At 41.3% G+C, this 16,423-nt stretch overlaps 1 protein-coding gene across 9 annotated transcripts in view; it reads left to right on the top strand.

Moving 5' to 3' along the window:
* LOC138736964 (3',5'-cyclic-AMP phosphodiesterase 7B-like) overlaps positions 1–16,423 on the top strand; it is a 214,496-nt gene that overhangs the window by 130,768 nt on the left and 67,305 nt on the right. For all 9 annotated transcript variants that reach the window (XM_069887248.1, XM_069887247.1, XM_069887245.1 and 6 more), the window contains one exon: positions 8,209–8,292. In XM_069887248.1, the coding sequence (XP_069743349.1) occupies positions 8,209–8,292 (84 nt within the window). The remainder of the gene's footprint in view (positions 1–8,208; positions 8,293–16,423) is intronic.

The following is a 16,423-nucleotide window of genomic DNA, read 5'->3' as shown; positions in this document are numbered from 1 at the left end:
AGTCATAAAATAAGAAAACCATATTATTTGAGCCATTTCTTGTCAGATTAGATGGAAAGGAAACTCCGAGAATGGATGGGAAGGATTGGAGGAAAGTAATATTTAAACGCGTGTGCAAATTGAGTTTGCTCTTTGTGTCATGACTGCAATGACTGATGTAACTGTGTTTGAAGCTTGTTGAAAAATATGTTCCTTCAGATAGGGTGTGTATCATACACTTAACTTAATCGCCCCTGTGCTTATTTTTATATTTCCATTGGCTCTGATTGAAGCTAAACATTGCTTTTAAAATTCTCACCTTATTTTCAAATCTATCCATGATCTGGCCCCTTCCTTCTCTGCCAACAACTCCCACCCCCTACCTCCCCACACAAATCTGTGCTCTGTTCCAGCCACTTGATTAAACCTAATCCATGCAACAATGGTTGGAAACCTTCCTGCTGCAAAGATGTGCAGTTTCCTTTACTTTTCCACCAATTTAGCTCTGACCTCTGTAGACTACTCTTAAAATATATTTATTTTCGCCAACCTATTGCTCAGGTGACAAACTTAGTTTGACGACACTTTGGAAGCAGCATAAAGTCAGTGAATTCCTACTGATCACTGAGGATTGGAAAACTGCTCCTGTATGTAGCAGGGCCAACTCCACATTAGTTTAAAGCTGAAAATTACCTTCAATCTGCAGTATTATTAATCTCTCACATTTTAAGTTGCACACTTAAAGTCTTATCAAGTTATTCCCAGTGTAGATGAAATGTAGACTTGTGGAGAGGGAAAGAGCACGCAAAAGAGAATTGTTTGACGGGGAATGTGATTGCATGGTCTTGATGGGCAGGTTGACCTCATAAAGAAAACATGAAGATGGATTAGTGGAAGTTGTACTCGTATGAAAATTATGGGGGGAAAATGTTTGGCCATGTTCTAAAACCAAATTACCCAAGTTTTCATTTTCATTGATTTATAATCTACATTGTAATCTCACTGAATTCATAAAAAGGGTCATGTAGTGTCAACTTGACATTGGCCACAATGTGGATCAGAAAAATAAGCTTTATCACCCAGTAGGTGACTACAACCTGGAACTCACAGCCCGAGAAGGTAGCGAAGGCAGATACTTTCATAACATTTAAGCATATGGACAAGCATTTGAATTGTCATGGCATAGTAAGTTACAATCCAGGTGCTGGTGAATTGGATTGGTGTAGATAGGAACTTAACTGTTGCTATGATATAGTGTTCTGAAGGGCCTGTTTCTGTGTTGACACTTCAAAGCTTTCACTAAACTTCACATCTCATTTAAAAGAATGTTGAAAGTAATTTGTATCGAGAATTAAAACAGTGAAAAAAAACCTGCATTGTTTTGTTGGTAAAATTGTCATGGGGAATCAGAAGTGACTTCTTTGTTTTCAGTTGAAAGCAACATCTTGAGGCGATGATTTAAATTTTTATCACACATTAGCATAACATTTGCAAACAAGTATCAATGATGTTGCCAGTAACAGTGATCTCTGAAAATATTGCAAAATATAATAGGCTTGCATCACAGCTTGGTTGGTAATTTGAGTGCCTAGGTGCACAGAACGCTGCAGAAGGTAGCAAATGGTTAGGTGACATGGTTAGCGTAGTTGTTGGTACAACATTATAACAGCACCAGCGACCCAGGTTTGAATCTGGCGCTGTCCGTAAGGAGTTTGTATGTTCACCCTGTGTCTGCTTGGGTTTGCTTTAGGTGCTCCACTTTCCTCCCACCTTTCAAAGTGTATGACGATTTGTAGGTTAATTGGGGTATTTGGGTGGCACAAGCTTGTGGGCTGGAAAGGCTTGTTACCGTGCTGTATGTTTAACTTTAAATTTAATCATAGCCAGGTCCATCATGGACTGTGATCTTCTATCCATTGAAGACATCTACTTGAGGTAGCCAACATTGTAAAGAACCCCCATCACTCTGGTCATAACCTATTTTCATGGCCTGAAGACCAATATCTTTCGGTTCAAGAACAGTTTCTTTCCAACAGTTATCAGACTCTTGAACCTCCCTGTAGGACTCTAAGCAAAAACTACTCCGGGACCACCAAAAGATCTGTCTGCACCACTGAAACGTCACGTCTTTTTCTTGCACTAACTGCAAGTGTGAAACATTTATTATCTCTTTTTCTGTCTTGGCACATTGTGGTAATTTCTTTGTTCTATTTGATATATCTGCATATCTGTTTGGCTCCAACAAGTAAAAATGTTAGTAAATCTGTGATTGTACATCTGGATATGATAATCATTATCAAGTCACTATGCAGCAGGTCTTTGTTTCCAGTTGTCTTGAACCAACAGTTTCTCTGTAAAGCCTGGTGTGCAACAGAAACCACAATTCTCACTCTTTGATCCTAAAGGGCTGTCTGAGAAGAAATGGGGAGGGGGGGGGGGGGGGTCCTTGTTTATAGGAATTTTGTGCCACTCAAAGGCATACAATATTTAGAATTTTGTAACATAAGATACATTGCAAACATTTCGTTCCTGGTTCTAACTGCTTATTAGCCAACCAAATGTAAGCATTTCTACAATGTAAACTTTCATATTCTAAAATAAATTAACTGCATGGATTATGAAAAAAATATTTTTTTGACTGCTCTTTTCATCCCAAATGCAGCTGCTGTTTAAAGGCATGATGCTGATGTTAGGCACACACTGACCTTGTCGTTAATTGCCATTTGTCTGAGCCACTGATGTGTGTGATGTTTCACTGAGCTATCAGCCATATGTACTCCACCCTTAATGACAGTTTGACATGATTCAGGGTGAACTTTGTCATCAAACAGGAACTATGTTTATACACAGACACCACTGGGATATGCCAAGTAGCCAAACATCCGTTCAGGAAATTTCAGTTTTGGGAGGTACAGATGATGCCTGTACTAGGCCATGGTTGAAACGATAATGCTTGTTTATGATTAAGTTATCCCAGTTTTTAAAATCTAAGATAGATCAATGTTTTGTCCAGGAGATTACCATGAGGAAAGCTTTAGCTTTGGTTTAGTGATAGTCTGTGTGCACGCTATATAGGTGAAAATATGGTACTCTTCCCTTGTGTCGGTATTTTATAATTTCAAGTCCCTCACTCGAAACTTGCGCACACAGTTTTGTCTGTCAACTCATTGGAGTCTTATGGGTGCAAATAGTGGAGTTTATTTTCTGCAAGCCTTAAATTAAGTTCTTCACAAAGACTCTGTAAATCTAATTTGCATGTTCTGTCATAACTTTGAATTTGGTGCCATCTGTCGGTCATCTGTGACATCCAGCAACGAGGCAAGAGATTGAACAGAAATCAGACAAAAGCAAAGACTGGAATCGTATTTAATTTTAAATTTTATATACAACTCAGTAGTAACCGATTCAGGGCATTTGACCCCGTGCCACCCAGTTAACCGACAACCCCTTATGTTTTGGAGGGTGGGAGGAAAACCCACACAGAAAAGGGGAGAACATACAAACTCCTTATAGTTGTATGGAAACTGAAATAAAGTTTGCGATCTCTAGGTGAGATTAAGAGGGAGGCTTTTTATTCATTTCTAAAATGAGGACATCATTGACAAACGGAGCATTTATTGCACATCAGAAGGTAGAGTTTGCCATCTTGAGCTGACGCATTTCTTTGTCTATCTGACTATCCTTTCATTTATCTATAAACAATTTCTTTTCTTTGGCTTGGCTTCGCAGACCAAGATTTATGGAGGGGGTAAAAGTCCACGTCAGCTGCAGGCTCGATTGTGGCTGACAAGTCCGATGCGGGACAGGCAGACACGGTTGCAGGGGAAAATTGGTGGGTTGGGGTTGGGTGTTGGGTTTTTCCTCCTTTGTCTTTTGTCAGTGAGGTGGGCTCTGCGGTCTTCTTCCAAGGAGGTTGCTGCCCGCCGAACTGTGAGGCGCCAAAATGCTCGGTTGGAGGCGAGATCAGCCCACTGGCGGTGGTCAATGTGGCAGGCACCAAGAGATTTCTTTAGGCAGTCCTTGTACCTCTTCTTTGGTGCACCTCTGTCACGGTGGCCAGTGGAGAGCTTGCCATAGAACACGATCTTGGGAAGGCGATGGTCCTCCATTCTGGAGACGTGACCCACCCAGCGCAGCTTGATCTTCAGCAGCGTGGACTCGATGCTTGTATAGATGTTTATTTACATATTCTTTTGAGGAAATGGGATTGCAAACATGTAAAATAAGATGATCAAGCCTAAAGAGTGTTTAATATTAACTGTAACCCTACACTGCCAAATGTTTGGTCCTGATTAAATCAAGGCTTAACACCAATGAAAATGTTTATTTGAGGAATGCTTATTATTTTTTTTTAAAGTTGAAATTCGTATTACCTCTGATTCAATGTTGATTCAATCTGCAAAGACAAAGATGTAAAGTATCACTTACCATATTTTCTAAAGTTCTGCCTTCAGCTATATGTGCATTGGCCAAAGGCTGCTGTAGTGATGAAGAGCACGTGTGGGTTTTCCCACAAAAGAAGTGCATATTCCAGCCTATTATTCAGTGACCCTGTGCACTGAATGTTTAAACATTGTCCAGCACTAAAAACAGGAAATGGTGGAACCATGCCATATGTCAGGCTGCATCTGAGGAAAAAGGAATCAGGTTAAAGTTTCAGATTTCTGCCTCTTTAACTAAAAACTGGACAAGCATAAATTTACTCTGAAGAACGAAACCGTTACCTTTGGTCCTGACCTGAGACGTCGACTGTCCATTTCTCTCCAATGTTCTAGCTTGACCCATTGAATCCCTCCAGCTGTTCTTTGTTCAATCACTATTATCTTTGACCTCTTTATCTTCTCTATTTCTTTGCTGCTGACTCCATCTTTCATCCTGACAATTGCCCAAGATAGAACCAAAATGTACACAACCTTGTTATTATGTTTAAACCTGAATTCAACTTCAATCATCATGTCTATTCCACAGCCAAGTCCACCTTTTTTCACCCCTGTATGACACCTGACCTCATTCTGCTTCAGTTCATCTGCTGAAATGCTCACCCAAGCTTTTATTACCTTTACTAAAGTATTCCTGGGTAGTCCTGCTTGGTGCAGCCCTGTAACTCTCAGCAACACTGACACTTGTCCATGTCCCAACCCAATGAACATAAAGCTAAAGTGAGATGAACTATTCACTTCCATCAACTGCCTTGAAACAAAGGATCCTGAAGCCATGTCCATTGTGGCCGAGGATTTCAATGAACCCATCTTCAAAAGTATGGCAGCCAAAATTCCACTAACGTGTCATATCCCACCAGAAGCCTCGACACTCTCAATCATTGCTGTACCATCTTCAGTAATGCCATTCATTCTCATCCCATGTCCATCTATTGGCAAATCAGGCCATAGGCTTCACCTACCTGCTTACAACCAGAAGTTGAGATGAGAAGACCCAATGGCAAGAGCTGTATATCACTGATGACATCCTACAATAGTAATTCTCAACCTTTTTTCCCCACTCACATACCACCTCAAATAATCCCTTTCTAACTACAGATCATCTATGGCATCCTATGCCACAGGTGCACTGTGGTTAGTAAGGGATTACTTAAGGTGGTATGTGAGTGGGGGAAAAATGGTTGAGAACCACTGTCCTACAAGATTGATTGATAGTCAATGAATTGCTGTCACCAAACTTTCAGTCGAGGACTGAATGCCAAAGAGGATAATCTGTCTACTCCCCAGTCAGAAGCCAAGGCTAAAACAAGAGGTCCAGTCACTGGTGAAGTCCAGGTCTGAGGTGTTCAAGTTAGGTGAATCAGTTCTGAACAAGAGATCCAAGTATGAGCTCAGTAAGGCCATAAGAGATATCAAAATGCAGTACTAAACCAAGCTTGAGTCCCAGATGAACCTCTCAGATACCTGGTGACTGTGACAATGCATGCACACTATCACAGATTATAATGTGAAGGCAGGCAGAGTAGCAAACAATGGCTCATTCCTTCCTGATGAGCTTCATCCATTTTACCCTCACTTTGAACAGGAGGCCGGTGAGCCAATCGCTCCTACCACAGCAATCTCATGCTCATAGCACAGTAGGTGTCAGATCGGCTTTCCTGAGTGAACTGGTGAAAAATAGTTGGCCCACAGTCCCTAGATGTGTCCTGAGCATCTGCACAGACCAGCTGGCGGGTGTATTCACAGATATCTTTAACCTCTCTCTGTGACAGTTCCTATGTGTTTTACACCATCCTTGGTGCTGAAGGAAAAACATAATGACGGGCCTTAATAGTGACTGCCTGGTGGCTCCGATATCCTCATTCATGACATTCTCTAAGAGGTTGGTTAAATATATCTGTGAATACATTTGCTAGTTGATCTGTGCAGGCTCCCGGGCACCTCCAGGGATAATCTGGGCCAGTTGCTTTCTGAAGGTTCACTACCTGGAAAGCCAGTTTGACATCAGCAGCAGTGAATGTGGGTGCAGGAGCACATGAGGTAGTTAAGACAGATGCTGCTGCCTCACTGACTACCTATTTGAACTGTGCATAAAACATGTTTAGCTCACTAAGGAATGTTGAGTTGTTGCATGCTTTGCTACCAGTCTTTTCCTTTTATTCTATGATGGCATTCATGATCTGCCATAGTCGTTGGGTATATGTGCTTCTCTTGGGAGTTGAGCCTTGTTCCATACAGTCTCTTTGCTTCTCCTGACTTTGATGCTTCTGACCTTGTCTTTAGTAGAAAGATGATTATACGGTTCCTCCGTGGCTTCTGATTTGGGAATACCTGTAAAGTGATCTTTGTTATGCAGTCCTTCAGCAGTGGTATGTTGATCGAGGTTGGTTGCGCAGTTATTGAATGTGGACCTGACTCCTGACTCTAAGCAGCTGCATAAGATGTTATCTGGTTCCTCAGGCCACTGATGAATGACTTCCACTTCCAGGACCTCCCTTTCTCAGCTTCTGTTTGGATGTGGGTAGAAGCAGCACAGCCTGATGACTCATTTGCCAAAGTATGGGTGAGGGATGGAATGAAAGGTGTTTTTCATGAGCGCATTTGTAGTAGTCAAGAGTGTTAGTGGCGCAGGTGACATGCTGGTTGAATTGATGTAATGTTCTCTTGAAGTTAGCTGGGTTGAAGTCGCCTGCTCTATTATGAATGTGGCTTTGGGTTACTTCGCTTTGAGGTTGTTGTTGAATAGTTCATCTAAAACTATTTTCACATTTGCATAGAGTGGTATGTAGACCACAGCCAGGGTAACGGATGTGAATTCTCGCAGCAGGAAGTAGGAGCGGCACTTCACTGTTAGGTATTCCAGGTCAGGGTATGCCAGGGTCACGACATCCAAGCACAATCTATCTGACGGCATCCAGCTGGCGGAAGAGAGAACAAGTAATTGACTACTTAGTGAATCAACATGATTGAGACCAGGATTGGGAAGATAATTCAAGGACCTGTTGTGTATTGGTGATACCATTCTGCCTACCTTTGCCATGCTCATCTCTTATGGTCATTAAAAAAGGATTCTTCTTGAATTACTCTGGTCCTTGGGATAATGAAAACCAGGAGCAATGAGACATGACAGGGAAGGATCCATCATTGATTGCCCTTGGTTGAACAATTTTCCTTTTCCTAAAATGAAGATATTTGTTACTATCACAACTAGAAAGACCTTCTCTTTCTCCTCCTATCATGCCAAGCCTTCAGAATAAATCTTTACCAATGATCAGTTTACAAAAATATAAATGATGGCCTACTCAGATGTTTCTAATATGTTCTGAATTTTAGGTCTTTAGCACCAACAGATCTTTGTATTCCCTTGTTAAACATTAAATCATCCTGCACTTTCACATTTGTACCTTATCAAACAATCAAATCCTATCACAGGTGGACACTGATTCTCTATCCATCCCTGTACACTGACAATTGATGTATTTGGTGAAATGTATCAGTAGCTGTAGGTCCACCAGCATAAAAACCTTGCCCTAGATCTTTTGAGAATAATTTTACTTATAGTTTACACTTGATCATGTATGCTAGCCAGCAACTCCAAACCAGTGCTTTCGTAGGTGCCTGTTTAAATATTTCTTCTAACTTTCAAAAATGAAATATTTATCCTATTTATACAAAGATTTTTAAAATGACAAAAAGAGGAAAAGTCAACTTTGAGTACAATGAGTACAAATGTTAAGCAATAAAACTGCTCTTTCCTAATTATATTTTTCCTGAATCCCTTTTCTCCCAGGAAATGCACGAGTGAGAGGGCAAGCTGGGCTTCTCTCTGAGCGCCGCGGATCATATCCAGTCATTGACTTTCGTCTTCTTAATTGTAAGTACAAATAAGACTCAATACAAAAACCCAGAGATTGGAGTCTAGCCATAGCAGTGTAAGCTATTTTACTGAATTCTTGGAAGTCAATTCAATTTTGAGTTTACACAGTGGTTAAAGTAAGGAAATTCACTATCTGGGTATTCATCTTCAGTTTTCATTTTGAAATAAAAATTGTACATCAGCAAAATATTTCAGCCTTTGACTAAGTTGAGGGCTTTGAAAGTACAAATTTAAGTAAGAAATCAAGGAACTTAGAGAAGTTTATAGTAGGCAGAGATCTTATTTGGTAGATAAAATGAACATTGGTCAAGAATTGAGAACCAGAGTATGGTGTTAAGGTGATTGGCTGAGAAAACAGAGGTGATGTAAGGAAAAGTGCAGTTATGCTCTGGAATTCATTGGCTGAAAGGATGGTGAAAGGACCTTCAATTGTGGCTTTCAAAGTGGAATTTGATAAGTACTCAAAAGAAAACAAATTGCAGGATTCTATTAAGGAGCCGATATACAAAGACGGGCATAAGTTCATTAGACCAAATAGTCTGCTTCGATACTGTAAGGATACCATGTATCTCATCAATAAAGTAGAAATTATTAATGTTCAGAAGAAACTCCTCTGTACTGCAGATCTAAACCTTTTAAAGGTTCATCACAGGTTTAGCTGCTATTAGCTCAACAGCAGGGGATTGTCTCTTTAAGGAAAGTATATTTGGAAAAGGGTTGGCTGCAATTCATCATTCTGGATACTTTTACGAGTTAAAATTTGGTTTGGCCATTCCATAGTTTATAAACATCTGAAAATACTCCTTGCAGAGAATGCAGTCAATGTTTTTGGTTTAGAGAGAAAGAAGAAATATGAAAGAAAGTTGGCTAATACTGCAGGAATATTTGGTGAAAATGTAATAGGAAGCCATTAACAACTTCATTTATGCTTGAAGAGCAGGTCATGATGTGCAAAGTTCACCCAATTCTCCTACTAATGGCTACTTGTACAGTTTTGGTGTTTTCAATTAGAGGATACTGTTGAATGAAAAGTACATCGCACTAGCATTTTTTTTTAAATCACTCGTGTTACTGAATTTCTTAACTGCTCATATAAGCCATGTGTCAATTATCTCAATGACAGCAGTCAGTTGGGTGTAACTGTTCCTGTATCTAATTAATTTTCAGCCATATGCAATTCCTGGCTTGTGTGCTTTGAAGTGGAATTCTAGATTTTTCCAAATATCTTGGAAAATTTTCATTTCAAATAATTCTTGCTGTTGGCATAAGTACAAAATTAAAGCATTAAATGATTAAAGCCCATTTCGTACACTGACTTTGCAACATTCGTATTCTCACAGCATTGTCGCATCTGCTTCCTGCTTTATGTAGTGTAAGCTTCATGTAGGAAACCTTCAAAGAGAATGGAGCATACACATTGATTTATTTAATTGCCAAAATGCTTTTAAGATGTTTAGATTATTAAAACTTAATTTACTATGTCCAATTTAAATAGAATTTTACAACACATTTTAATGGTACATAAAAAGACATAGAACTTAAGTAATTATTTGCAATAATTAGCTATTTTTCCTGACATTGGTATTTAATCCTTATTTCATTTTTATTTAAAATATAAATGATCAAAATTTCATCGCCTCAGGAATTATTTTCCTTAAAAATCTTGAAATCCTAGAAATGTTTAGCTATAATGCATGTAACAAGCTCCAGGTGTCTGCCCATTTTTTATCTTAAATTATGAAAAATAGTTTTTATGTTGGAAGTGATTGGGAAGGGTTATCTCAAATTGTATTAATTTATAAAGATAAAATTTCACTAGAAGTCAGTAAATTCAAGTCCATGATGAAGTCCAGGCTTCCGTTCCTAGGAGCTGTCACCTATCTGGTGCTTCAGACAATGTTTCAATTAGTGACTGCCTTCAGGAGATGTCTCAATTCAATTTCAATAACCATATAACCATTTACGGAGCAGAAACAGGCCCTTTCAAGATTAGCTGCTGTCCTTGCCTATTTCCCTATTTCCCTATTTTTATCCTGTGTTGCATTGAAACAGGGCTTCTAGCCTAACTCATCCAAGATGCCTATCTAAACTTATCCTATTTGCCTGCATTTGTCCCATATCCCTCTGAACCTTGTCTACCATGTTCCTGTCTAATGTATTTTAAATGTAATACTGTGTAAATACAGTACAACTCCAATAATCTGAAATGGTTGGGACTAATATGTTGGATAAATGTTTTTTCTGGATAACTGGACATTTTGTTTTAAAGTAGCCCAGTAGCAACAACAATTCACTTGTATCAATGTTGAAACAACAACAAACAACAAGGAAGGCTTTTAAAGCATTAAAGTAATGTTTAAACCTCACACGAAAAAAATTGCTGGCCACAATGTCGCTGTTGATCACTGAGACCTTCCAACTGCCGCCGCTGATCCCCAACACATCGCCACCACTGACGTTGATCTCTGGGGAGGCTTTATGGGCTGGTGGAACACTTACTGGCGAGTCGGCGGGCTCCTTTCTGCCCAGTCACTGGAGCTCCCAACACCCGAGTCCCAACTCCGAATTCTCCCCTAGGCCTACCATTGGCGAGTCCGGTGTGCATGTGCGGTAGTAGACGAGGGGAAGGTTCGGTGTCGGCGTCGGGAGCTCTGGTGTGCCAGGAAGGAGGAAGGGAAGGGGAGAGGAGGAAACACCAGTCTCCTTGATGATGCCGGGACAAGGGATTCTGACTACTTGCAGCCAGGACGCAGTAGCACCCAGTTTGAGAGGAAGAGATCGAGAGAAAAGTCAATAGAGGTGGGTTAAAAAGAAATGGAACAAGAGAGGGGAGAGAGTTACCTGAAACGAGGACAATCGTCATTCTAATTTTATGTTGTGTTCATTTTTTTTCAACCTGTGAGGTCAGTTCAGCTCTGAAAAAATTTCACATACATAAAGATTTCTGATTTGTTTTGGATATCCTCATTTAACCAAAAATTTTTTAAAATTCAAATATATGATGATTTTGGAGAATCCAATTTTGTACTGCACAAAGTAATCCATCTGCCTCTACACCTCCTCTGGCTGCTTGTTCCAAATGCCCACCAGCCTTTGTGTGAAAAACTTGTCCATTAGATCTCCTTTAAATCTTTCCTCTCTCACCTTAAACCCATGCCCTTCAGTTTTAGATTTCCCTGCCCTGGAAAGAAAGACTATGGCAATCTATCTTATCTACACCTCTCATAATTTTACAAATTTCTAAAAGATCATCCCTCAGCCTCCTTCACTCCAGGGAAATTAGTCCAGGTCTATCCAATCTCTCTTTATAACTCAAGCCCTGCATACTTTCAATGTTTTTGAATATTTTATTTAATTACATTTCATTAAATTCAAAAATTATTTGAAGTTTAAACACACACACACACACACACACACACACACACACACACACACACATAAAGTATATATATATATATATATATATAAAAGCATATATATAAAAAAATAAAGTATATATATATATAAAATAAAGTATATATAAAAAAATAAAGTATGTGTGTATATATATATATAAAATAAAAATAATAAAATATATATAAAGCATAAAACCATATAACAATTACAGTACAGAAACAGGCCATCTCGGCCCCTCTAGTCCACACTGGTTTAAGAGAAATCCACTAGTTCCACCTACCCACTCCCTGTCCAGAACCCTCGAATCCCCTCCCATCCATGCACTCATTCAACCTTCTCTTAAATGACAAAATTGACCCTGCTGCAACCACCTCTTCCAGAAGGCCATTCCACTCAGCCACCACTCTTGGAGTGAAGAAGTTTCCCCTCATGTTACTTCTAAACTTTTGCCCCCTAACCCCTAACTTATGACTCCTTGTTCCAATCTCAACTACCCTCAAGGGGAAGAGCCTATTCACATCTACTCTGTCTCTCCTTCTCATAATTTTATATACCTCTATCAAATCCCCCCTCAACCTTCTACACTCCAATGAATAAAGACCTAGTCTACTCAATCTCTCTTTGTATTCTAGATTCTGTAATCCAGGCAGAATCTTCTCTGCACCCTCTCCACCTTATTGATATCCTTCCTATAATTTGGGGACCAGAACTCCACACAGTATTCCAAATTTGGCATCACCAATGACTTGAACAGTTTCAACATCACCTCCCTGCTCCTATATTCTATGTTTTGATTTATAAAGGCCAGCATACCAAAAGCCTTCTTCACCACTCTATCTACATGAGAATCCACTTTCAAAGAACGATGAGCCATTATTCCAAGATCCCTCTGTTCCTCTGCACTCCTCAGTGCCCTCCCCTTCACTGCATATGTTCTCTTTTGATTATTCTTACCAAAATGAAGCACCTCACACTTATCAATATTAAACTCCATCTGCCATCTTTCAGCCCACTCATCTAAGCAGTCGAAATTCTTTTGTAGTCCCCAAAAACCATCTTCACTATCCACACCACCCCCTATATTTGTATCATCTGCATATTTACTAACCCAATTTACCACTCCATCATTAATGTAAATGACAAAGAAAGGGACCCAACATCGATCCCTGAGGCACACCACTTGTCACCAGCCTGACAGACAGTTATCCTGATGTTTATCTTCTAACCACCGTTGAACCTATCTGACTATTAACATTAATACCTAGGGCCTGAACCTTCCTTACCAACCTTCCATGTGGAACGTTATCTAAGGCCTTACTGAAATCTATATATACTACATTTACTACTCTACCCTCATCAACTTCCCTGGTAACCTCCTCAAAAAATTCAACAAGATTTGTCAAACATGACCTTCCCCTCACAAGTCCATGTTGAGTGTCCCTGATCAGTCCCTGATCCTCTAGATACTTATACATATTATCCCTAAGAATAATTTCCATTAGTTTACCAACCATTGATGTCAAACTTACTGGCTAATAATTGCTGGGCCTAGACCTGAACCCCTTTTTAAACAGAGGAACCACGTTTGTGGCATGCCAATCCCGTGGCACCATGCCTCCCTCCAGTGACTTCATTGTCAGAGCCTCCGCTATTTCCTCCCTGACTTCCTTCAAAGTCCTGGGAAAAATCCCCTGGAGACTTATCCACCTTTGTATGCCTCAAAAGTTCCAACACCCCCTCTTTCCTAATCCCTATGCTTTCCATAATTACCCCTTTTGCCTCACTTATCCCTCATGAATACTGATGAGAAGAACTCATTTAATATCTCCCCCATCTCATTTGGCTCTGCACACATTTGTCCACTCTGATTCTCTAATGGACCAATTTTATCCCTCACTCTCATTTTGCTATTCACATATTTGTAAAAACCCTTCGGATTTACTTTCATCCTGTTTGCTATTAGCCACCTCGTACCTTCTTTTTGCTTTCCTAATTTCTTTCTTAAGCTTTTTTTTTACAATCCATGTATTTTCCAAGCATCTCGTCCATACCTTGCTTCCTGTATTTAATGTAGGCCTCCCTTTTATCTCGATCCAACTTTCTAATCTTCCTTGAAAACCACAGCTCTCTCAAACTTTTGGCCCTGCTCCCTACTCCCCATCCCACCTCCCTCCCTTTCCCCATTCCACCTCCCTCCCTTCCCCCAAAACCCCTAAAAAGAAAGAAAAATAAGAGATATAGAAGAAAGAAAGACCAGAGAATGCCAAAGCAATTAATCATTTATAGCCACTTTTAGGTGTTCTGATAGAAGATTAGACGCCTGCAGGCATGGCTAGAGGAATTCAGCTGGTATGTTTAAGTGGCCACGGAATGGACGGCTTTCTCGCACCTAAATGTGTCAGCTGACTGCTAGCTGCCTAGCAGGGAAGCCGGCTACTCTGGACGGGTGCCTAGTCCTGCCCATGCTGACCTCACATCATAACAGCCTGACAAACAACTCAGGCATGACTTGACTCCCGCTGCCAGTCTCCCCACCCCCCCCACCTCCCTCGCCTACCAGACTCCTGCTGCCAGTCTTCCCACCCTCACCCACCCGACTCCTGTTGCCGCTGATGGTTCACCTCCCCACCCCCGAAGCGGGAGTCAGGCGGGTGGGGGTGGAGAATGGCAGCAGTGGGAGTTGGGCGGGCGCGGGTGGGGATGGGGAAACCGGCAGCGGGAGGCGGGTGGGTGGGTGAGGGTGGGGGGGGGAACCGGCAGGAACAATGGGAGTCAGACGGGTGAGGGTGGGGGAGGAACCAGCAGCGGGAGTCGGGCAGGCGATGGGGGTAGGGAGACTGGCAGTGGGAGTTGGGCGGGCGAGGGTGGAGGTGAGGAAACCAGCAGTGGGACGCGGGTGGGTGAGGGTGGTGGGGGAACCGACAGCGGCAACGGGAGTCAGATGGGCAAGGGTGGGGCAGGAACCGTCAGTGACAGTCAGACGGGCAAGGGTGGGGGGTGATAGACTGGCAGCGGGAGTCAGGCAGGCGAGGAGGATGGGGGGGGAGGATAGCGGGAGAGGGTGGGAAAAAAATTTGAAGAAGTCTACTTTAGTCTGGCTTCCTTATCTCAGGAGTCGATGGCTGACAATGTCATCGCGACGTCAGTAGCCTGCCCCCTGGCAGCCCGGGCCACTTTCAGCTGCCACAATCGATACTCCGAGCAGGTTAGTTCTCTCTCTCAGAGAAGGGTTAGGTAAGTCACCCGACAGCCGCACAGGAGTACTCTGTCCGGCTTTACAGTGGGGCTTTGTGGCCTCCTGAAAACATAAATTCTAATATTAGAGGTTACCAAGAAGTGAGATCTTCAGAGAGTTTATCAAACGTACAAACCCACATTTTGTAAATATGGGTGCTACATTTTCCAAAACAAGTGGTATTTATTTTGTCAATTATACATCATTTTCTCTAACGGTATACAACTACAAAGTTCTGTGTGCTATCTTTCCATACTTAAATCTATATCTGACTTCCATGATATTGCTATGCATTTCCTAGAAACTGCTACAGCAATTTGCACAAATTCAATTTGATGCATAGTTAATTTTATTTTAAGTTTTATAACCTTTTATAACGGGTCAGATACAGAAATGAGCTCTCCGAACCCTTCTCCATTAACAATGGCGTGAAGCAAGGCTGCGTCCTTGCACCAACCCTCTTTACTTATAACCTTAATATTACTTAATAAAAATAACATCAGAACCTGTTGAAATTTGACCCCCATAATCTGTACCGACTTCCAACCAAAAATGTCTGACTTTGCCAAGTAAAATGCATAAAAGTTCCAATCTTACGTCCACATCTAAAACATAAACCTGACATAGCAAGATGTAATCAATTTAAATTTTGTGGAGTTAAATATAATTTATGCAGTTGATGTAATTATCTTACATTTATAATTTTTGCATGCCAAACTGCATGAGTTTTTCAAGCTTTGTTGGGACCAAGGTAAACTGCCTCAGGATCTTCGTGATGCCACCATCATCACCCTGTACAAAAACAAAGGCGAGAAATCAGACTGCTCAAACTACAGGGGAATCACGTTGCTCTCCATTGCAGGCAAAATCTTCGCTAGGATTCTACTAAATAGAATAATACCTAGTGTCGCCGAGAATATTCTCCCAGAATCACAGTGCGGCTTTCGCGCAAACAGAGGAACCACTGACATGGTCTTTGCCCTCAGACAGCTCCAAGAAAAGTGCAGAGAACAAAACAAAGGACTCTACATCACCTTTGTTGACCTCACCAAAGCCTTCGACACCGTGAGCAGGAAAGGGCTTTGGCAAATACTAGAGCGCATCGGATGTCCCCCAAAGTTCCTCAACATGATTATCCAACTGCACGAAAACCAACAAGGTCGGGTCAGATACAGCAATGAGCTCTCTGAACCCTTCTCCATTAACAATGGCGTGAAGCAAGGCTGTGTTCTCGCACCAACCCTCTTTTCAATCTTCTTCAGCATGATGCTGAACCAAGCCATGAAAGACCCCAACAATGAAGACGCTGTTTACATCCGGTACCGCACGGATGGCAGTCTCTTCAATCTGAGGCGCCTGCAAGCTCACACCAAGACACAAGAGAAACTTGTCCGTGAACTACTCTTTGCAGATGATGCCGCTTTAGTTGCCCCTTCAGAGCCAGCTCTTCAGCGCTTGACGTCCTGCTTTGCGGAAACTGCCAAAATGTTTGGCCTG

Source organism: Narcine bancroftii, chromosome 6 (assembly GCF_036971445.1).
Source record: "Narcine bancroftii isolate sNarBan1 chromosome 6, sNarBan1.hap1, whole genome shotgun sequence".
Taxonomy (NCBI): domain Eukaryota; kingdom Metazoa; phylum Chordata; class Chondrichthyes; order Torpediniformes; family Narcinidae; genus Narcine; species Narcine bancroftii.
Note: the sequence above shows the minus strand (reverse complement) of the source record. Positions and strands in the feature narration are given on the sequence as shown.